Source organism: Acanthopagrus latus, chromosome 22 (genome assembly GCF_904848185.1).
Source record: "Acanthopagrus latus isolate v.2019 chromosome 22, fAcaLat1.1, whole genome shotgun sequence".
In the NCBI taxonomy this organism is placed as follows: Eukaryota; Metazoa; Chordata; class Actinopteri; order Spariformes; family Sparidae; genus Acanthopagrus; species Acanthopagrus latus.
In genome coordinates, this window is record NC_051060.1 from 8,235,708 (window position 1) to 8,259,965 (window position 24,258).

A 24,258-nucleotide genomic window follows, 5' to 3' on the forward strand; every position below is an offset into this window, starting at 1 on the left:
CTTTTATTGGTTTTCACATCTGTTAGCAGCCTGACATCTACATGTTTATCTGATATGCTCGATCCATCCGAGACATTTCACTTTACCTACAGCGAAAACAGGAGCATCAGAGAAGGCCCTCACTATATCATGCTGCTTTTTTTAATGTCTGTTTTATGAATTTCTATTGTGGTTTTTCCTAATAAGCACAGCGTTTTAGCTTGCAGGCTTGACTTTGTTTCATAAAAAGATGTTAAAGCCACACTCTGATTCAAAAATCATTGGATTCATTCTCCCACAACTGACCTGCACAGCCGCTAAGAGCCGCGTTTCCTATCAGTTAATCAAACTTACCAATCCAGATGTCTGCACAGGCCTGCTTTTACTGCTTTATTTCTTCTGCTTCACACATGTTGCTTGGTGGCTACTAAGTGTTGCCGAAATGCAAATCGTAAACACTAAATTCTGTGCCTGAATGCATCTCGCTTGGACACAGATGGAGCCGTTTTAATCTAATTACCAAGCTTTGAGGAAAAAAAAAAAAACAAGCTCATTCCTGATTTAAGCGACAACAAAAGCAGCCCCGTCCCGATCCATTAAATGAGCATCCCATCAGTCCACAACAAAAGATTACCTCACGGCACAAAAATTTTCTTCACATGAATGTCGGAAACACATTTTGGCCAAATCTACAGAGTTGGGAAGTAACAAAGTACAAATACATAAGTAGATTTTTCAGGTATTGTACTTTACCAGTGTATGTAGGGTGAGGAGTTCAGTCACCCGGAAGGAGCTCGGAGTAGAGCCGCTGCTCCTCCACATCGAGAGGAGCCAGCTGAGGTGGCTCAGGCATCTGTATCGGATGCCCCCGGGACACCCCGCCGGCAGGAGACCCAGAGGAAGACCCAGGACATGCTGGAGTGACTGTGTCACTCGGCTTGCCTGGGAATGACTTGGGATCCTCCCAGAGGAGCTAGAGGAAGTGTTCAGGGTGAGGGAAGTCTGGGTGTCCCTGCTCAGACAGCTGCCCCTGCGACCCGGCCCCGGGTAAGTGGAAGAAGATGGATGGATGGTGTGTGTACTTTTCCGTTGACATTTCATAACTCCATCGAACACAAATATCTGTACTTTCTACTCCACATATTCATCAGATAAGGCTAATTTAGTTTCAAGGGGAATTATGGCTGTATTATATTTTGGGAGACTGATTTCACAGCAGACGCAGCTAGACGGATACAATTAAAGACGTGTGCAGCCCTCGGCCTGGCTTTTCTTCTTCTCAAACTGTCGCGATTTGACGTTCTGAGAAGGAGACTTAACAATCAACCATCTTTGTAGTGTGTTAACAAACAGCACAGACAAAATCCTACTGATTCCACCTTAAAGTTTAATCGTCTTTGAATTATATTAATATGACGTAAGCGTCAGCGTTAGCTTTGCACAAAAACGGGAAACGAAAACTCAGGACTAAATTGCTAATAGATTCATCGTAAACGCACCGAAGCTGAAATATGTCAGGTGTGTTTGAAATCTTCAGCTTTGTGTGGCGTTCTGCCCCCAAGTGGCCAAAAATAAACGACCAATACAGCTTTAAGGTTAAATTTTAGGTTAAATACATTGTGACCAAAATGTTAAACACCCTCTGTGGTGAAATGCTGTGACACGTTGTGAAGAGTCATCTTTGTGACTGTGCACATTCCCCCAATGACAGACTGCTGTTGTGGTAGAGAGATGGATGGACGTGATGAACTCATTTCTTATTCAGACCTCAGTGTGTCTGAAGAGGGACAACAGGACGGCAGCACGGGGAGGCAGAGAAAAGGCTGTGGTTACTAATGAGGCTTTATCACAATGATACAACCTTCCTCATGCATCTTTCATACACAGGCCTGCATAAGTGCACAAACAGGAGCGAGGCTGTGTGATGCATTGTTGCGTGTCCCGGCATTAATGATGTGTGTAATAGCCATGAGTAGGCCAGACGCTTTGACGATGTGAAACTTGGCAACATAGCGTTCAGAAGGTTGTTAATATGTCAGGACAAACACTTGATGTCACACAAAGAGTCTGCTGTTTCACAGCTCCGAGGGTTTTTCTTTTAATACTTAGAACAAGAACATCTTGTTCAGCACATACAAAACATCTTAGATATTTATACTGCAGGGGAAAAATAAATACAGAAGTGACATCTTCCAAACAGGTGATCATCACATAAAGTATTTACAAAATGTACAACTTCTTACAAGTAGAAGGGGAAAGTATAACATTTTTTATACTAGACTAGTTGTGTAATATTTTATTTGTAGCAAGAAATAATCTAGCCTTCAACATGTAAAGAAAAAAGCCTGACTGTATTTTTATAACTGTCTTAAAATCCCATCTGTATCAATAATTTCCGACCTCCATAGCCCCTTTGTTCCACTCAACAATATAAATATTTTAAAGCCATTCACTCACAATGTTTGTTGTATCTTAAAATAAACTACAGTGTGTGTAAGTTCATGGAAATCAGTGTACAACTGTATAACACACATTTGTGGACAATGATGGAGCTGTATTGATCAGAGGAACACAAAATATCTGGAGTTGTATATAAACGGGCATACTTATTTGTCAGACGGATTCATTGTTGGATTTGGTAATGTACGCGATATGTTGATGATAAGAAAATTATGAAACTGTTCCGTGAAATTAAAGGATGAGGACGAGATAACATGAGTTATAGAATTCAATTCTCTCCGGTCTGTAATATGGTGATATGATTTAAAATAAGACATTTTAGATATTCAGTATGTTGGCCCTCTTGTTTGTTCTTTGAATACATTTTAATTTCGACTCTTGAGCAGACGCAGACTCTACGTGCAGTCTGTACTTTCAGAGCTTTTGTAGAATGTGGTCTAGATTTGAAGCCTCTTCATCCTGATGGCAGCCTCTCATCCATGATACATCCCCATCTGCCATGAATCTTATCAGTTCATCAACATGTTAAACCCACGTGTTCAGTGTGTCACTGCCCAGGCATATGGGTGAAATGCTATGTTGGAAGTGGTGAGTAAGTCATTAAGTCGTTTTTTTTGTAAAACAGAAAGGTTCCATGTGTTCTCACTCGACCGGGTTACAGATGGTCTTCATGTCGCTGAGAACGATGCTCCTGTATCTGTGCTCCAGTCCCTCCATGAACTCCAGGTAGCTGCTGACCTTGAAGCCTTGGATTGGCTCCTCCTGCAGGCAAAAAGGAAGAAACGTTAGAGTTTGAGTTATTATCATTTCATAAAAATTACACGGACACTCCACCAATCGTTTGCCGCATAAAAACGTATCATGGGGAGTGCTAATTAGCTTCTGAAAACTCTGCAGGAGTTAAAACAAAATAACTTTGATGATGTCGAGAAGTTAGATAAAATAGAGAGCCAAAGACTGAATGTCCCTCCCCACTGAATGTATAGCTTTCAGGGAGGGTGAAATCATTTTTTGATCCTGTTTGAGTTGTGCTATGAATCACACATATGATGTTTTTATTAATCAAGAAGATCATTTTCCAAGTCAAGAAAGTGGCAGTTGGTTGTAATTTAAGTAAAATATCATCTAGTTTTGTGTTTAACCGCTCAACTATACGTCTCACTCAATACACATCACCAACACCAGCATGGTCACCAACTCGGCACAGAAACTTGAAAAGGTGAAAATCAAAATAAAACTGGTCATATTAACAACTGCAGTTATGTGAAAGGGTAGATCTTCACTTCTTTAGCTGCTACTATACACGAGCAGCTCTGCAAAATTAAGAGTTTTGGTGGCCATTCAACAAGATGACGTCACAAACAAGGCTGTGTAACCTTTATAATGATTTTCACAGTCTTATATTTTATTGGTGTGATGACAAACTGACTGTATTGACTTGGACAACTATCTTTCAAGTTGACAAACACCATATGTGTAGTTCATGACACAACCCAAGGATTAAAAATTATTCGTCTCTGCTCATTAACTACCATATATATTTTTTTTTTCAGGAATAAGGTCTCTATAGCTCAGCTCTCTATAACTTTGCTATCACAGAAGTTAAAGTATCAGTGTTGAAAAATAAAAATCCATTCGAATATTGCTCAACAGAAGCAGTTTTTCTGTTATCTCTTTCATCATTGAGTGACCCCTCAGTTTTATATTTGGTCCTCTCTGAGGATGAAGGTACAGGAGTGCAGATGGATAATGGTTTTTGTATTAATGCAGAAGGTGGCGTACTTCATTATCATTCATTTTGTAAGGCAGTGAAGTGTGAATAATTCGATATAACCTTTTTTATGAAAATACTTTGCGTCCAATCTATTTCAAAGTCACGGGAAATCAAATTAAATCTCTGGGAATCAACTGCTTCGCCGTGCCAGGGAACAACATCCTTGCTTAGCATGCAGGTAATGAGGTACTACGTGTCAGAACAGCAAAACAACATCTTAATAAGTACGACACACAGGTACAAACCTAACAAGAGCTGTCGTAATATGTAGTGATAACTTCACTGCAGGAAGAAAAAGAATCCGACCAGACACAAAAGAACATTTTGTTTGGCTTATTTGTTCGCTAATATTTTGTTTTGGCTGTCACAATTACTGCCTGAGCTACAGTACGCATCTGCCATGACACCACTGAACCTCATGGGCAATGCAAACTCAGCATCCGAGCAAATAACAGTGACTGTGTGCATTATGTTGCGAGTGGCATCACCAATTAAAAACCTGAGAGAAGCTGTGCCAGCAGACTCAATGTATTCAGAATACCAACACACAGCAAACATCACGATTTCACCCGCTGTCAGTCTCCAGGCCAAGGCCTTTAAAAAAAAAAAATACCACCGTTTAATGACTTCTGCCACTTGTCAGCACCCCTAATTTTTCTTTTAACAAGTTGCAGAATGTGTTTTATAGAATCTAATCACACTTTTGCTTTGACAGGTAAGTAACATTGACAAGGACCTGATGCAGGGAGAACATGCTCAGTCCTAATACAACAATTTAAAGTTTGGAGACTCATCCTGATAACTTGAAACACCAGAGTCTCCCAACATGGTGGATGGGACGCGACAGATTGGTCACAGAACCTAATCTGAGGGGTGACAAGATTAATGGGAGCCTCCTGCTTTTATAAAAACTTATGTTTGTTCTTTAGTGTAATTCAATAAGTAGATGACAATGTCAGTCCACCTTTTTAATCAGCAATGTGGACGGATTTCCAATAAATGTTTAGACATAAATAATTCCCAGAGGATGAAACGTATTGACTCTGGTGAACCCTGAAGATGACAACAATTATTGGATGAAATGACATGAAATTTGGGTCGGACATCACAGCGAAGAATCCTACTGGCTTCAGTGATGTAGCACAGCCTTAAAATGCAGTTCTCATGGCTGAAAACTTTTAGTTTTGTCGAGTTGAATGGGACTTTAAATTGGAAAGAAACAACTTTAACTACCTCAGCATATCCAAGTGGTATTATTGTTGGCACAAAGACGACTGGAGCACCTTTGATTTTGCTCAAAGCGTGGCAGGCTACCATCAACACAGGATACGCTGCACTTGATGCAAATTCCGGGGGGAAAAAAAAACATTCAACACAATTTTGGAAATAGAAGAGAAGAAAGAAGTGTGTTCACTGAAGAGTTGAAGTGAAGCTGGAGTAATATGGAAGTAAAAATCTAAGCTATTCTCCTCTTGTTTGCTTTGTGGTGGTTGGGGACAAGAACAAAACAAGGGGAAAGGTTAATTTCCCCATTTAAGAGATAAAGTTGTGATGTAAGTCTAGCCTTCATTTCCCCATGAGATCATGTACCTGGTGTCAGACAGAGAGCTTTATAGCCAATCAGTCCAACCAATCAAAACACCAATGGTGTCATTATTCTAGCCATTACAAGGTGCAATCAACATTTACTGTACTTCAATGTAATAATTTAAACATATAACACATAAACAGACACACATTTTGCTGTAAGAAGAAAATGCTTCGGCTAAAACGCTCACAGCTCAACCAAATTCAACTTGACATGGCACTGACATGAAACAGACAAGCCAAAAAAAATAATAATAAAGGGAAAATCCAAGGTACTCTTGGCAAAAATCATCAAAAGCCTTTTTTTAAAATGGGTTTTTCATACTGAAGTTCTTAAACACTGACAATGCATGCCCATACGTAGTGGCACAAACAGCCTCGGGCCAGTGCCAATGTTTTTAAGAATTTCAGTATGAAACTTCAGTGTTACCCACCAAAGAGCACCTTCAGCACATTTTGTCTGAACTGAAAACTTTGACTTTTTCTTTCTGACAAGCCAAAAAGTTCTGGGGGAAACTGGCTAACACCATCTACAAGAGCTAGATACAATCACTGTATAACGTTTTATTCATTTCCTGAGATCACTAGTTTCCAGACTTGTTAGCTTGTGATCCCCTTAAGAAATGTCTGCTTGTCTACTTTGCCTGCCAGAGGGTCTTACGTGAATAGTTTTTGGAGGCTTGAAGAGCTAACACTATCCAATACATTACAAAAACACAAAGATTATCGAAAGGAATACCCAGATTAAGCACATCTCTTATCTACTATCTACTCTGTAAATCATCTCAGTGCCCCTTAGATTCATCTCATGACCCTTTGTGGGGATGCTTTAGGATAAAGGATTACTGTAATATTATTCGTCTAGAAAAACCACAAAGGAGAGAAGTACAAGGTGAAGAAATAGATTTCGAGCAAATGGTGCCATGGTTATTATTTAAAGGGAGCAAATGGTGACTACAGAGAGGTGATCGCTCAGAGGAGGGGAGTAACGGTGGAAAGAAATGAGTTTTCAGTCTGATGGAGGATTTTGCTCCTCAGATGAATCCAGGCAGCAATGAATTACTACATAAAACAGTTTACAGGAGAAAAATCTCACTTTAATTACATGGTATTATAAATCAGAGCTCACATTCTGGACTTATTTGATATACTGATGTTAATAAAGTGCGTTTTTATTGCAAGCAGTACCAGCCAAATGACTAAACCTATTAAATCCATATTTTGTCAGTGTGAAAGTCCTGTAACCCAGGCAGATGGTATGTATGTGTCTGCTTCTTCTTATCAAATAAGACCACTACAAAAAGCACAGAAACTCTTCCAAAGGATCTAAGTCCGACTTGTCAGGTTCTTTATTTCAGCCTAGATTTCTGAGATTAATCCCAAAGAAACATCCAAAGTAAACTTGCCTGGCCCGTCCATTTATCTCACCGAAAAACGGTTGCTGACACAGTTAAAGCCGTGAAGGAGAGAAGAGATAAGCAGTGGGAATCACATGGGAGAGTATTTTTGGTCTGTTAGTTTCTCCGGGAGAATTAAGGAGGGTGAAAAAAAGGCTGATGCAAAGACAGCGGTTTTGTATGAATCGGTGTCTGACTAATGTTGATTTCTTAAGTTTAACACCAAATGGACGATTCAGCACCACTCAGTCCCATATTTTCATGCTGATCAGGTGACGTGAGCGGCTTAATGTCCCACATAATCTTCAAGATATATCTGCCATTAGCATTTATGAGATCATTAGGTAAGTTAATTAATGCATTAATTACCGGAGAGTTCAACATTTTCTTAAGCCTGTCGTCACATGACAAATGAGTTGTATTAAGGCTCAGTGTGAGTCGGGGAAGAAGAAATTAGCGGGAATATATCTTTTAAGCTTTCAGAGTATTATTGGTTGGTTAAAAGAAGCTTTTTCTTCTTGATGACAAAAAGACGACTTGTCTTCATTGGTAGTATAAAATATTCAAGGTAGGAGAAGTGAAGTCGATGCAGAAGCGCCTTAAACCTGAATTAAAGGTCACTCAGTACTGTGTGATGTGTCCAAGTGAAGAGGTTTCAGGTGACATATTACTGTTCCAGGAACTACTTTACTAGCACCAAATTAGGAGGACCTAACGATTTATGTTGATGTTCTTCGACCTAACAAAACTTAGAAAATTATTAAAATAATCCTCATGAAACTGAACAAAAATGGATTAGTCCATGTTTTTGTTTGCCATTTTCAAGTCAGTTTGTGCCTTCTATTATATCTTAATGCTATTTACGGTTTCAAGTGTAGAGTATCCACTTAGTTTCTGATCTCTGCATTTGGCTTACATTGTATTTTCTCATGTGATTGATACAATATGATTTTAAATTGTGACCTTTTAAATTGTGTCTTGTATGGACCCATGAAGACCAGCAACCTTAGGTTTCAAAATAAAGAATAAAATTCATCATTCCTACAGCATGACAATTTCATGTACGTAATGATCAGTAATTTGTCTCTGGAGAACAGACAACAACAACAGAGCCAAAAAATGCAGCACCATTGCCCACATTAAAGACAAGAAATAAGAAGACTGAAGATGAATGAAGAAAAGCAGTATAAAAACAATGAACCAGACCAAGGCAGAGAGTAAACATCATTTCAGAGGTGGAGGGAGCTGCAGAATTTGTAAGGACTCAAGAGCGACGCAGAGTTGGCTGCTTTTCTGATGGACAAGTAAGGACCCCTGCTTGATATATGTTTCATTCTGTGTTTTAATCACAAAGCTATGGTGGCAGTGGCCATATGATATTGCAGTCGTGCTACGTAGCTTGTTGCTAATTCTAGCTTGTGTGCTAACTCCAGTGGTTAGCTTTGTGTTTATGGCTACTGGTTAGCAAAAGTGTCTTTAAAGTGACTGGGCAGTTATAATAACGTTAGTTTATGTTCAGGATGCTCTGAAGTGGTTGAGTTGGTTTAAAAAAATAACGCTACTCATGCTTCAGAAAGGCAGCATGGTGATGATGATTACCTGAATCACTAGCTGGTAATTTCATCTTAAGCAATGTGATGAATAGTGTTTGTTATTTGGGATATCTACAGTGATCAGCATGAGGAACTCCTCATTGTAATTTAGTTGTATTGATCAGAAATAGAACAATCACGGCTTATGTTGTTGTTATTTTGAATGTGACATCTTGGTTATCTGGCATCCTCTTGTTACCATCGTTACAAGCCTGCTCATGCAAGGCAGGCTTCTCTGTGGGGAGGGGCTTTGAAGGCAGAGTTGCAGCGCAGTTTAATGTTGCTTCTGAAACAGTGACAGAAATATAATCTGTGTCTTTCTGTCTTCTTTTCCTCTCACCGCTGAAGCTGAGCTCCATCCAGACTGAACGACTGTAACAAGTCACTTCCCTTTTCAAATTTTAATTTAGATGAAATATTGATATATACCCCGTAGTGAGACAGGATAAGTGCACAGGGGTGAGAGTGTGTGTGTGAATGTTTAAAAAAATCCTCTAATACTGTATCTGTCAGAGTAAAATACTTCTTCACATTGTTCCCACAGAGAGGAGAAGCAGAGATAAGGCCGTCGGACGCAAACCCAGAACGTCAGAAACTTTCAATGGTTCAGCTCAGGACGAGGATTGTGTAAGTTTCACACACACTCACACATACACACACACACACTCTGTCTCAAAGCTGTCTCTTGCAGTAGTATCTGATGCTACAGCTCATTAGAAGAGCTTCCTCAGATAAAGCCTCCATAACTGATCTTTTATTCACAAAAACTGTCAGCGCCGGCTCATGGCGATGTTAACACCAGAGCTATCAGCCAGAGACAAGAGGGATTGAGACGCTTAATGAGTAATGACGACAAGTGCTCCGTGTCAGGCCATGCCTCATTCACAGTGCTGCTGTTTAATGTTGCTTTGGATATTAGCAGAAGAGCACATCTCTGAGGTCATGACTTTAGACCTTCTGTGAAATATTCGGGGGCCGATTCTCGTTTCATTTAATAGTCACTGAGCAGAACTCACTTAAATATAAGGCTGCTTTTCACGGTACATTTCCAGCAAAACATACCATAGAGGGACGTATGTGAGCAAATTCCAAAAGCCGATTTGTTATTCATTATGGATGTGACTCATGGAGGACTGCAGAATTTAAAAGGAGAGCTGTGCACTTTAGCAGAAGGAGGCTACATATAACTTGAAATGCTGTAGAAAAACACAACTAAATCATTAAATTCTCTGTGACACATTTAATGTAATTTTACTGTCAAAAAAAAATTGTATTTGTTACTTAAACAGCAATATTGCAGTTTTCCAGACATGCCAGGCCATGAAGTAGGGCCTTATGAAGTACTATAGCACAAACACGAGTACAGTTTTACTTACTTTACCTTCAGGTATGACCTAAGAGAGTTTGAATTCAAAATTTAATGCCAATCAGATTGTGGTCAGGCAGAGGGCACTTTTGAAATTCTGCTTTACCCATGCCCCATGCTTATTTTATATAATGTGTAGGTTTTTACTGTTTTTAAATAAACAAATCTGCCCAACAGTGACATCTCATCACCGGTTGGATTAACCGCTAGCGCTGGTTGAACTCAAGCTGTCATTTTATTTAGTCTGTGGCCAAACAGGTAAATGTGTTCTCCAACCTAATGTGAAAGTTATTGGGAAATGTGAAAGTGTTTTTATTACATTAAAGAATCAAACTAGGGCTGTCAGGATATTCGATTTTCAGTCCATTATTATCATGGTCAAACAAATTCACCATAACAGTGCCATCGTGAGATCTATTGAAATTTGAAGGAAAAAAATGCCTGCAATCAAATCTATCTTTTAGTTTGCTTCACGCCTGTTTTGTCTCTTTTTGGCAAATAAATTATGCTGACATTGCGATTGTAGGGAGAATGCATTTTAATTGAATTAGATATAAACAAATCATAATATCATAGTGAAAAATACAAATAAATTGTAAGCAAGCTAAAATAACAATAAAATATAATAGATCAGACAAATGATCAACTCAGTATCTCAGGCTCATGCATCACCTTATACAGGTCAATTAAACAGTCAACTACTGGATTCATTGTTTCAGTAAAACATTCTGGTTCCAGCTTTGCCAATGTGAGGATGTTCTACTTTGCTGTTTTATATCTTTGTAGATTTTAGGTCTTCTGGGTTAAGACTTGGTTGGTTAGTCACATAAAACAAGACATTTGAAGACGTCACTTTTGGCTGTGGGGTATTATAATGGGCATTGGTTTCCCCTGACATCTTTTAGAAAAATGACTGGTTGATTATTTAAGAACAACTTGTCAGAGTACTCAATAATTTAAACCTTTAAAAGTTAGTTGTACTCCTACTTTGAAGCATATTTTTATACTACAACACTAAAGGAATCTTCATCAATATGCAAGTCTCTCTGACAACAGTTACATTCAAACTATTTTACACACAAGGCCACCTTTAGTTTTAAAGGTTGAACACACACAAAGAATGAACATGACATATGCTGCAGAGCTAAAACTTTACTAAAACTCCATCTCACCTTGAGGAACACCTGCAGCTCCTGGGACTGTGTTTGCTGCAGGATGTCTGGCTGCAGGTGTTTGAATATGGCCACGCACATATAAACCTGGTAGTCAGGACCCATAACCACACAGGTGGAGACGTAGTGGCAGATTTCAGTCCAGTCCAGATAATTCCAGAAACACTGAGTTAACCAGTGGAGACACATCTGTAGGAAAGAAAGACAAAAGATTTCCCTGTTACTATGAGTAAACCTTCCAACTATTACTAATTCATGCATGACCAAGCCTCATTTGTTCACATTTAATACAGGTGAAAGAAATGAAGACCTCAATTATACTAAATGATCCACTTGATGCTTCTGACAAATGATGGATTATGTTTCAGGCTATTATTCCTCTGCTTAGAATGAATCAAATGTGTCACTATAAATGTCTCTTGCCTCAGTCTTCCATCAATATTCACCATCTTTTCAATATACTTTCTATTAAATTCTGTTTTTTAAAAGGGTAATATATTATTCTCAAGAAACAGAATTGAATTTGAATTTGAACAGTTTCTTCTACATGTTTACATTTTACCTAAATCAGTACAAATTATCACATGTAAACATAACTATAAAGAGCATAAGATTAAGATGTTAAAGCCAGTAAATTATTAAGCTACAAAGGATAAAAAGCACATACAGGGAAGAATTCAAAGAAGAATAAAATGATGTTTATCTGAATGGCACTATGTTATTTAAAGACTCAAACAGACATCAGTGGGTGTTTAGACATAATTTAAAACACCAGAGTACATAATGCTGTTCTAGAGAACCACACTTAAATTTTGAGCAGGAGATGACAGAATAAGACTTTTACCACAAGTCTAAATGTTCTGGCATTTAGTGTATGTAGATGCCACTTGACCTGCACCAAACATTGTTTAAGAGATGTTCACGGACAAGATAATGTAGTTCAAGTTACGTTAAGTAACTTTACATGACAGATATTATAGAAATTAATGTATTTTTCCACAAACCTGTCCACTCAAAGAATGGTTCAACAGTCTGAGCTGGCACAGCTTAACATTCACTCTCTGTTCTATACGTCTGGACGTCTACATTTACTTAATTTGCTGACTCTGCTTCATCAGCTGCTCTAAATTAATCTTCCTGGGAACATGTTTACTTTGAGAGCGAAAAATGATAACTCACAGCAGTCTTGAATATTGAGGTGGGATTAGGGGACGAAGAAACAAGAAGACGCATGCTAATGTTTATTTTTCAAAGCTGATGACTACGGTGAGATCGGTGATGCAGTCGTTCTGCAAAGTGATTCTGTTCTGTATGTGCCACAGCATCTATTAGAGTTTTATTAGTGAGGACAAGTAATTGACAGAACTTACATCCAGAGCAGTTTACGTCCTCTGAATGTCAACCATTTTGTTCTGCACTTAACTGTAGCTGACTTGTCCAACTGATCATGAACCTACGTAAGCACATGCTCATGAAATATCGAATTAGTCTCATAGCGCTCTCTCTCAAGTTCGCAGAAAATGGAAATTTAAGATAACAAAGTTCAAAAGGTAGAACTATTATAAGTCAAGACCTTTTAAAAGGTATTTTGCAAGATTAAACATATCGAGACCCGGGCTGCATTTTGCCCTCAGATGTTATTCAAGTGCTTTTGAAAGCATTAAGCTGTTTCACCAACGTTTTGATGTGATGAAATTGCACCATTTGAGCCTTTCTGACAGTTATATCACAACTGAAAAAACTTGGTCTGCAAGGCCAAGAGTACTGCCAATCAAGCGGTAGTTGGTGAATAACGCTACAAACACCATTTTTCATGAAAGCTTTGATGGAAAGTGCTTGAAAACGCATGATCGTGAAAAGAAGCAGACTGGGGTTAAAAGTGTGGCTGTGCTGGCAGCCCTGTGAGGATGTACAAAAGCACTCCGGTGCTTTGACTATCCGTAAGTAACATGCTCACCTAGGGCAACCCTAACAGGTTGATGTTAAGGAAGAATAATGTTTACTATGTTCAGTGTCTTCGGTGAGCATGTTAGCATGCAGAACAGCATTTGCATGTTTTCACTTAACACAAAATACAGCTGAGGCTGACGGGAATGTCCTTAGTTCTGGGAGTATTTGAATATAGGGTTAGGGTTAGGGTTACAGACAGGATGAGGAGCTCGGACATCTCGAAGGAGCTTAGAGTTGAGCTGCTGCTCCTATTGTGGCTGAACCAAGGTTGTTCAGCCACAATAGGATGCCTACTGGGCACCTAGCTTTGGAGATTTTCCAAGGCATACCACACACTCATTCATCTGGCCTGGCAACATCTCAGGATCTCCCAGAAGGGTGGGAGAGGTTGCTGATGAGAGGGACGTTGGCCTGCTCTCACTGTGAGCTGACCCACGTAAGCAGGGTTAGATGGACGGATCACAAACAAAAGTGATGAAGGGATGCATGGATGGACTGACGAATTATTATGTCATGGACAAATGACTTAATCTTACTTAAAGATGTTGCTAGATGAAAAGTCTGTGGATTACCAAAGACATTATGTTTCCTCTAGAGGGACATGGATTAGTGTACCAATTTTATGTTGTGTTGAGACTCTAATAAGAAACACAAAGCTGAGCCTCATGGTGCCAGTCATAGATCACCAAAGTAATTCATCTTCATCTTCTGTGCTGCATGGATATGTGTGCCGAATTTCATGATGTTCCTTTAAATAACTGTTGATATATTTTATCAAAAGCCACAAAAGTCAACCTCATGGTAGAAGACGAAGAAAGGGGTTCACCAAAGTTGTTAGGATTCATCCTCTGGGGAACCTGAATATCTGTATACAATTTCATTTCAATTCATCTGATGGCTGCTGAGATACAGTTACAGAGATATAGACAAAAGAATTGGCAACCCTGGAACTTTTCCAGAAAATGCACCATTTCTCCTAGAGAGAGTGTCGCAATTACAAATATGGTTGTTCCCTTTAACTGCATTGGGACAACACAAAAAAGCAGAAGAAAAAAAAGCCAAATATGACATCACTTTACACAAAACTCGAAAAGATCAGCTGGACAAAATCATTGGCACCCTATTAAAACTGTGGGTAAATAATTTCCTTTCAAGCATGTAATCTTTGTTTAAACTCACCTGTGGCAAGTAACAGTTGCTGGCAATGTAGAAATTGAAACTGAAGCCAGTTAGTTAGAGTGTATAAAAGTTAACTCAACCTTTGTGTTGTGTGCCTGTGTGTGCCACACCAAGCATGGAGAAGAGAAAGAAGAGCCGAGAATTGTCTGAGGACTTAAGAAGCAAAATTGTGGAAAAATAACAATCTCAAGTTTACAAGTCCATCTCCCGAAATTTTAAAGTTCCTTTGTCAACTGGGCGCTATATAATTAAGAAGTTTATCACCCATGGAACTGAGGCTAATCTCCCTAGACGTGGACGGAAAAGAAAAACTGATGACAGAGTGCAACGCAGGATAGTTTGAATGGTGGATAAACAACCTCAGTCAACCTCCACACAAATTCAGGCTGTCCTGCAGACTCAGGGTGCACTGGTGTTAGCTCGAACCACACATCATCATCTGAATGAGATGATGCGCTTTGACAGGAGACCGAGGAGAACCCCACTTCTGACACAGAGGCATAAAATACCAGACTGCAGTTTACAAGAACATACCTGATTAAGCCTCAGTCCTTCTGGGATAATGTTTTGTGGACAGATTAAACTAAGGTAGAGATTTTTAGTAAAGCATGTCATTCTACTGTTTACAGAAAATAGAATGAGGCCTACAAAGAAAAGAACACAGTGCAGTCAAATAAGATGGAGGTTCAAAGATGTTTAGGGGTTGTTTTGCTGCCTCAGGCACTGTGTGCATTGATTGTGTGCAAGGAATTATGAAATCTGGAGACTATCAAAAGATTTTGGCCCGTAATGTAGGGCCTTGTGTCAGAAAGCTGGGTGAAGCAAAACATACCTCACAAAGCACCCAGAAATGTTTGGTGACAAAGCGCCGGAGAACTCTGAAGTGACCAGCAATGAGTCCGGATCTAAATCCCATAGAACACCTTTGCTGTTGTGAGAAGGCACCATTCAAATATGAGAGACCTGGAGCAGTTTGCAAAAGAAGAGTGGTCCAAAATTCCAGTTGAGAGGTGTAGGAAACATGTTGATGGTTACAGGAAGCGATTGGTTTCAGTTATTTTCTCCAAAGGGTGTGCAACCAAATATTAAGATGAGGGTGCCAATGATTTTCTCCGACACAGTTTTTGAGTTTTGTGTAAAATGATGTCAAATTGGCTTTTTTTCTTCTGCTTTTTTGTGTTGTCCCAATGTACTTAAAGGGAATAACCACATGTATACCAAAACATTTGAAATTGCAACACTTTTCTGAGAGAAATGGTGCATTTTCTGGAAAAGTTCCAGGGGTGCCAATACTTTTGTCCATGACTGTATTTCAGTCTGAACTGAAGTGTTGCACCAACATTACCATCCCCTGAGCTGCGATGCAAGAATGGCTAATAAAAGGACAGCATGCTAAAAATTGTTCAAGTCCTCTGAGTGCACAGCCTCGTGCTGAAGCAAGGATTTAATAAATGTGTCATGGTCAGTAAAATCTACTCTCTGTAGCCAAATCATGAACGGGAACAGCAGTCACACAGTCAGTAGCTGTTAATCTGATGGAGCTTCACACTCCTAAATCCAGTTTTTCCGATCATTCAACAGATAACAGTGCTTGTGTTTTAACTGTCATACCAATTATTAGTCAACGTTTTCACTAACAACACAAGTCTGCTAAAGCTCCACTTACACTCCATAAACACATTAGATTATTACTGCCTCCTCCTCAGCTATACTCTAATGAAAACACTGGCATACTAAATTGTGTGTTGTGATTAAAACAAGTAAATGCTGGATACATGCTGCCTTTTTTAAACCTGCAGGCAGATAAAAAAGTACACATACAGAACTTTCTGTGACTGTAAACTAATGACAATAAATCCCCTGAAAGGGGAGAGAGCGCCTCTTTTTCTGAGAGTGACAAAATGTGCTTTCCTCTGTAGTTAGTTTTCCTGTGAGCTTAAACTCGGGCGGCAAAGGTGACTGAGACTACATTTTCACATCATTCTTTAACTCATTTCCCCTCTGCCATCAACAGGTTTTTAGAGCAGTTATTAATCCGAGCTTGTCAGGTCACATTGTCCTGCTCAGAGTTATGTCTGCTTGAAACACTGAATGTTCTGCAGTAGATCTGAGTGATAATTCAGTGTTATTGTTCATAGACTTTAAATTCAATCTTTCTGTGATATGATCATTCTGAGATATACACTATGACACAAATGACTACCATATGTGACGTGATAGGTGTCACATGCAGAACGCCATGGAGCTGGAGTTGGTTGCAACCAAAAGCTAAAACAAGAATAAATATTGGACTTTCCTCTTCTGGTTCTGGTTTTGTAGCTTCATGTCTGCTGGATGTGTAAATAGGCAGTTGGCAAAGTTTTTTTTATTTTGTCCAAAGGAATGAGTTCAAGAAAATTAAAAATCTTAAAAATGTCTTTCTACTTATCATCAATTTGGTTATATAATACGTAGTTTTGCATGTGTTTGACACACCCTCTGAAATTTCATGAAAATGGCATTAATGTGATATTAACCCTCTTTTATGGCATCTGGCACAGGTATCAATACTTATTCTAATACTTACTACTACTAATCAGCCAATTAGTTAATAATGGAAACTAGAAGAAGACACTTATGTAGATTTATGCCAGGCTTATTGTTAAGGTGACAGCAAAGACCATCTTGTGACCTTGTTATAGTCTAGCCACATTCCAGAAATGCCCTCTGCTGTGTCATAGCGCATATTGTAAAATGGTGAATACGTTCGGAAAGATGCAAGTTTATGCCTTATGGCACACTTATAAAGAAACTTTTGAATGTTTGACTCACAAGACAACCTGCTCTTATTGTACGGAAATATACCGCAGGTTCATCTAAAAGGTAATCAGGAGTAATCAGGATGTATAGATAGAGATGATTTTTATGGGTTCGCCTTAAAAGTACAAAGTGTCCCTCGCTTAAACAAGATTCCAAACTGAAGGAGTTGTTCATCACTTGCAGCCCCTACTGGCCATTAAAGAATAGTGAAAAGTCAGCATCAATGGCAGAGTAAAGCATTCTGCTGATGGGTCCAGACAGATTTGCGCACACACACGTTTGCGACTGAATGCACAATCACTTATAACTGTTGCAGCACTGCACTCATGCAAAGGCTTGTTTCCCATGTGAACCACACACTTCATGCTTCTTCTTATAATTAACCCATCTATTCGTCACCTACCTCAGGTGTCTGCTCACACTGAGGACTGTTCCTGTTTAAAATGTCTCTTCCTGTCACACACTACTATTCTTGAGGCAGTCTGACTGTTTCAAATACTTAAATGTTCCGGAGATGGATTTTAACACACACAACCCGTTCTTTATGAATGTCAGAGGTGTATAATGCTTCATTTGCCACTGCTGCGTTGTCAGTCTCTTAGAGCTCAACTTTTGGAACAGATATTTTCATTTCTGACTGAGAAGCAGGTGCCCATTATCGCCTTGAAGAGTGACGAGATGAGCTGAATGTTAACGTTTTACTCCACCCTTGAGACGGCGAGTTTAGATCTTTGATGCAAATGCAGCGAGTCTTATAAGCGCCGGTGCTGCCGCACATAATGTGAGCCTCAACTGTCAACTGCCGACACACAGAAGACAGGATCAAACATAAGAGGATTCAAGGTGAATTTATCTTTTTTCTCCTTCCTTACTGTTTGTCTGAGAAGTCTGTTTCAAAAGAATAAAGAGCTGAGGAGCCAAGATCTGATTTTTCAACTGCTTTGTCAAAGAGAAAGCTTCACCGTCAAAGGCTTATTTTGGTGTTTTGAAGTTGACTGAAGTCAAAGCAGAATAAAAATGGCAGACATTCATAGGGCAACTAGAAGTGTGGTTATACAAGCTTTGAACACTGTAGTTTGGGATCTTACTGACACTGTTAATGAATTATTTTTTTTTCAATTATTCATTTAACAGTTAAAAAACAAAGTGGGCTGCTGAGTAGTTTGGTGTCAGAATAAGTTTCAAATCCAAACTCAGTTCCTTTTACTTCCACCATCAGTAGTCGTGACTGTGCTTTACTGATCTATATGGAAATTGTAATACAAAGACAGAAAAGTAATAATTGAACATTTAAGTTAGACTCATTTTCTGCAGTATAAACAGAAACTATTGTCTTCGAAGCTTCATTGGTGGGATTCAAACTTTCTATTTGATTCTATAATTTTATGGAAAGAAATTGAATAATGTCAGACTTTAACCAGACTAGATGTTGACGTTCATTATCACGTCTGGTGTAAAATCAGTTTTAGTTGTACTTTTGTTAGTTGTATTTGCTGAATAGTTTTGATTTGTACTTGATAATGTACATGCATAAAGTAATGCAATGTATATCTGACTTAATTTTTGTTCAGTCTTTGAAGAGTATTACAGAGTGAAGAAGCTACTGAAAGTGAACAAAATCCTCTGTATGGATTATAAACAGTTGTACTGTCTGCAGTTGTACTGTCAATGTAAGTCATTCCCAGGTATGTGACACACATAAACCCCGTTCACCCTGGCCAAAAAAACCCACTTACATCCACTAATATCTGCCTTTTGTGTGCAATGTGAATGTGTACAATCTGGATCTACTCCCGGGTCAATCAACCTCATTAGTAGTCATGAGTATTTATTGCCTCTGGCTCAGCTCGGCTGTGATGTGAACACAGCACCTGGGTGAAAATGCTAACTTGGTCCCCTTTTCAGGCGCCATGTTATTATATGTTTTGAAGTTAAGGATTCTTCTCGGTTTCTTTCCAGTAGTCCCTGTCAAGCAGCGCTTTAACATCGGTCAGTCAGAGCTGAGTTTGCCTGAAGATATTATTAAAACCGTTGTTTGTGGCTTCCGTGTGGCTCGAGCACAAAAACACAGGATGTCTCACTACTTAGCTACTTCCATAATCAGTTCTAGAAAAAAAAGAATGCGCCTAATTCAGAATATTATTGATTTCGATTTATAGGGAAAGATGTTAATTAAAGATTATTTGCATTTCTACCAATGTTAAACACCCCACTTATTTTGGTCATAATAAATTAAGTAGAAGAACTAAACTTCAATTTTGCATTGACAGTTAGTAAAGGCAAACTTAGTCAACAGAAATTTTATACAAATTAATGTCACAGATGGGACACTCATTGGTTAACAATATCTTATCCTGAACTTTGATTGTGTGGTCTAGGAAAACGTTCGATTAAGCTCAGTTTTGTTCTGAATCTTCGCCCTACAATATTGCACCGGCTAGCTTCAAGTAAACATTTTTTTCATTCATACCTGTGATGGGGTGAAACCAGATATCCTGAAGGCGGAGTGCACCAGAGGAACTTCAGCTTTCAGCAGCATCTCCACATAGTGAGCCGTGCACCAGTAAACGGGAGGGATTCCTGATTCAGCGACTTCCAAAGGAACATGGACCTGTCATGACAAACATGAGGTTTTTCTCTCAGAACATTTTTAGATTCTGTATCTGTAAATAATAATCATTTTTTTGTTTCACTACTGGTGGATTTTCAAACAACAGAGGCATCAGTTACGAGCTCCATGTTTGGTATTCAGCACTGATATGGAAATAAAAACAATCTTGAATACTAGCTTTTATACACCTTTTATTTTGACTAATGGAGATAGATACAGCATGCTGCTTTGTGTTCACACAGGTGTGTGATTGCATGTGTTCTTTCACACATTCCCTTCTAAATTCACTGTTGCCTCTCAATTATTTGTGCCCTTTCTGTTTTTTGTGGTATTGACTAAATCGACCACATTGTGGAGTTGGAGGCAAACTGCCATGTGGAGTAATTCACCAGCTGCATCTGCATCAAACACAGTGAGAGCACGTAACACACATTCAGTCGAGTCCAATCGCGCCATAATTGACTTTGACAAGAGCGACAAGATGACAGAGGTTTGGTATAATGATAGCAGAGCTTAATCTCAGCACCTTAGTTCTCCCTGGCAATTTAAAATGATTGAAACTAAATTTCTTCTCCTATTTTCAACTATTCTTTATACTCTTAGTCCCCCCATTTATCTCTTTCAGTCGACTTCCTCCTAGTGTTACTCCTCTTCTTTTTAAAATCTACTAAAAAAAAACATCTGGTTTGTTTTTCACCTTATTTAGGGAGCTAAACAAAAGCCAGTAGGCGAATAAAGTTGTAAGGATTCAGCATCATCCTTATATATTCATGTTTTTCTTTGCTGTAGCGTTGCTATGATTGTTGACGTGCTGTGTTTGAAAAAGCCAGGATTAAACGAGGACAAGACAGAGACGGACGTCAAAGCTGTTAACATTTGAAGGTGCATTTTTAGATGTGTACGTCAGATGAGACGAGATGAATCAGGATTGTCCCTCCATATCTGAAAGCATCACCTCTTCAATAGCAGGATGTTTTTGTGATCAGGTCATGTCATTTCATGAAATTCCCTGAAGTAACTGGTTTATATTGCTACATTTATGTTGTAAATAGTTCCACCTTGTTTCATTAATGTAATAACATGAGACTTTTTGTGCTATTTGTTGTGTTTTCAACAGTGGACATGACTTTGCTGAAAGTGTGTTATTGATAAAGACAGACAGATAACTTGAGCTCTTTTTCAACTTGCTTCATATTATTGTCACTATTAACACTCACAGTTCCTGTGGACTTCACTTGGGCTTCACATGGCTTTCTATATCATTTCAGGTATTCTTCTTTGGTTTAGGCAACTGGTTTTGACCGTACACAATATAAATATTAGATGATCTGGGTTTGAAAAGTAAAGCCAATGCATAAGTGCTTTGAACCTGCATTTTTCCACTGGCCAGCAGGAAGGGACCCTGCTGGCTTTAAAAAGAACTCAAATTATTTGGAATTCTATGGGAAAATGACCCTGGCACTATGTTTTAGTACCTTAGTAAACACTTTTCTCATGAGTTTATGGGATCAATCACTATTTTTTTTTGTCTTCCTCAATACAAAATGAAGTTTATTTTGTACATTATGGCTCCATTTAGAGTCCAATTGACTACTAACTAAGCAGGGTATGCTTTAGAATGAGGCTATGGTTGGGAATTGTAAACATTTTATACCAGGTCCTGAACGATTTTCAATCCCAATTTTCTGAAAACTATTTAACAAAAGATTACATTACACATTTATGTGGTGAGCCCAATTTCAGGCCGGTATCTGGTGTTTTTCCTACATGCCTCGAGACAGCCAGTCATCAGCACTATTGGAGCTTGGCACAACAAGCACGGTGCATCATTGGCTCACTGAGGTTGATGAGATGAAGTCCCCAAACCAGTGGGTGACATCATGTTAGATTTATTCATGGTTCTGATGTGATTTTAGTGTTCAGTGAAAAAGACAATATACAGTATCTCAGTAAGTACACCCGCACATTTTTGCAAACATTTTATTATATATTTTCATCGGACAAGACTGAAGAAATGACACTGATACAGTGTGAAGTAGTAGTCAGTGTACGGCTTGTATAACAGTGTAAATTTGTTATCCCCTCAAAATACCTTAATACACAGCCATTAATGTCTAAAGTGCTGGCAATAAAGATGAGTACACTCCTGATTGAAAATGTCCAAATTATGCCCAAAGTGTCAATATTATAATATCCATTATTTTCTGGCACTACCTTAAAGGGATATTCCGGTGTAAGTTTAATCCATGGTCTAACACACCAAGATACAGAGAAAGACCCCCCCCCCCCCCCTTGAGAGAGGCAGTGGTTGTCTTGGAGGTGTGTTTGGGGTCGTTATCATGTTGGAATACTGCCCTGGGGCCCAATTTCCAAAGGCAGGGGGATCATGCTCTGCTTCAGTATGTCACGGTACATGTTAGCATTCACGGTTCCTTCTGTAGCTCTGTACTGTAGCTCGCCAGTGCCGGCAGCACTCATGCAGCCCCAGACCATGACACTCCCACCACCATGCCTTTGTACTCCTCACCTGGTTGCCACCAAACATGCTTGACACCCTCTGAATTGAATAAGTTTATCTTGGTCTCGTCAGACCACAGGACATAATGTAATCCATGTCCTTAGTCTGCTTGTCTTCAGCAAACTGTTTGGGGACTTTCTTGTGCATCATCTTTAGAAGAGGCTACCTTCTGGGACAACAGCCATGCAGACCAATTTGATGCTGTGTGCAGCATATAGTCTGAGCACTGACAGGCTGACCCCCCACCCCTTCAACCTCTGCAGCAATCCTGGCAGTACTCAGACATCTATTCCACGGACAACTTCTGGATATTACGCTGAGCACGTGCACTCAACTTCTTTGGTTGATCATGGCGAAGCCTCTTTTGAGTGGAACCTGTCCTGTTAAACCACTGTATGGTCTTGGCCACCAGGCTGCAGCTCAGTTTCAGTCAGTTTGCAGTCTTCTTATAGCCTAGGCCATCTTTATGTGGAGCAACAAGTCTTTTTTCAGATCCTCAGAGAGTCCTTTGCCAGGAGGTGCCATGTTGAACCTCCAGTGACCAGTATGCGACAGTGTGAGAGCAATAACAGCAAATTTAACACACCTGTTCCCCATTCACACCTGAGACCCTCTAACACTAACGAGTCACATGACACTGGGGAGGACAATTTGGACATTTTCACTCAAAGGTGTACTCATTTTTGTTGCCAGCAGTTCAGACATTAATGGCTTTGTGTTGAGTTATTTTGAGGGGACAGTAAATTTACACTGTTATACAAGCTGCACACTGACTCCTTGAAAAGATATAACAAAATATCTACAAAAATGTGAGGGGTACACTCTACTCACTTTTGTGAGATACTGTAGCTCAAGAAAGCCATGCATGCCCCTCTAAATGACCTGACTTTCTTGGGTATAACTGAAACTAAATCTACAGACTGTTGGGCAGGGTCGTTCTTTTTAGCCAGTAACATATTAAAATACATTGATTGAGACAACAAAGAATAACCAACAGTGTCCTGTTATTCATTATATAAGCAAAATGTATTCCATAAAACCAGATGACAGTGATGTTAATATAAAGTCTAGACATGTAGGACCTGTCTGAGGATCAAAGGCTGATAACCGACTTAAAAAGACTTAGAAGAACACAGGCTGTTGTAGGATATACCAAACCAAACAATTCCGTTTTAAGCCCAAAGTAACAACAGGTTGTCTGAATTTTAGAGATTTGATTTACTATGTGCTGGGCAAACCCATAGATAGGTGACTGTCTATCTGTAGCTCACTGCATGACCCCAGCTGAATAAGTGCAGCTGTAAAGTTGGAATTTGACTTCTATGAAGATGCACGTCTCTGCATATCTACCAGTTGATGTTATGACTAACTGTAGCTCACAATGGTTCTCACTGCAGCTCACACGCACACATTCAAACACCCAACACATACACAACACATGTGCAACCTCTGCAGATCAAACAAGTCGACGAACTCCCCGTTGGGAGGCATGTGGGAAACGGAAAACAGAAAACAGTCATGGGACTATCTCTGAATGACACCTCCACACTTTACTTACATGCAGATGAAAAACTGCTCCACCTTAAACAGAGAGGAGCTTACTATTACTTACTATTTAGTGCTAACATTACCTAATTTTAGCACCCACCTTTTTTTCTTTTTTAAACGCAATCTCAAACTGTCTTATGAGTAGCAGCATATGATCATTTTGTTCAGAATAGTGTGACTACTGTAACTCTTCACAAACCAAGACAGCAAGAATACATTAAAATAGAAGAATACACTGTAGGATGATGCATGACTATTGTTGTCTTTCAAATAACAGCTTTGCTTCCACTTGATGCTAAATCACTGCATATTTAAATCCTAGCTCT

The 24,258-nt window shown here is 39.2% G+C and overlaps 1 protein-coding gene across 4 annotated transcripts in view; it reads right to left on the reverse strand.

Annotated features, from left to right (window-relative positions):
• Window positions 1-2,045: 2,045 nt before the first annotated feature.
• The window catches only part of tbc1d32 (TBC1 domain family, member 32), an 84,774-nt gene continuing 62,561 nt past the window's right edge, over window positions 2,046-24,258 (reverse strand). For all 4 annotated transcript variants that reach the window (XM_037086415.1, XM_037086413.1, XM_037086412.1 and 1 more), the window contains exons 32-34: window positions 19,726-19,866; window positions 11,328-11,516; window positions 2,046-3,201 (exon numbers count right to left, since the gene is read on the reverse strand). In XM_037086415.1, the coding sequence (XP_036942310.1) occupies window positions 3,082-3,201; window positions 11,328-11,516; window positions 19,726-19,866 (450 nt within the window). In that variant the 3' untranslated portion in view covers window positions 2,046-3,081. The remainder of the gene's footprint in view (window positions 3,202-11,327; window positions 11,517-19,725; window positions 19,867-24,258) is intronic.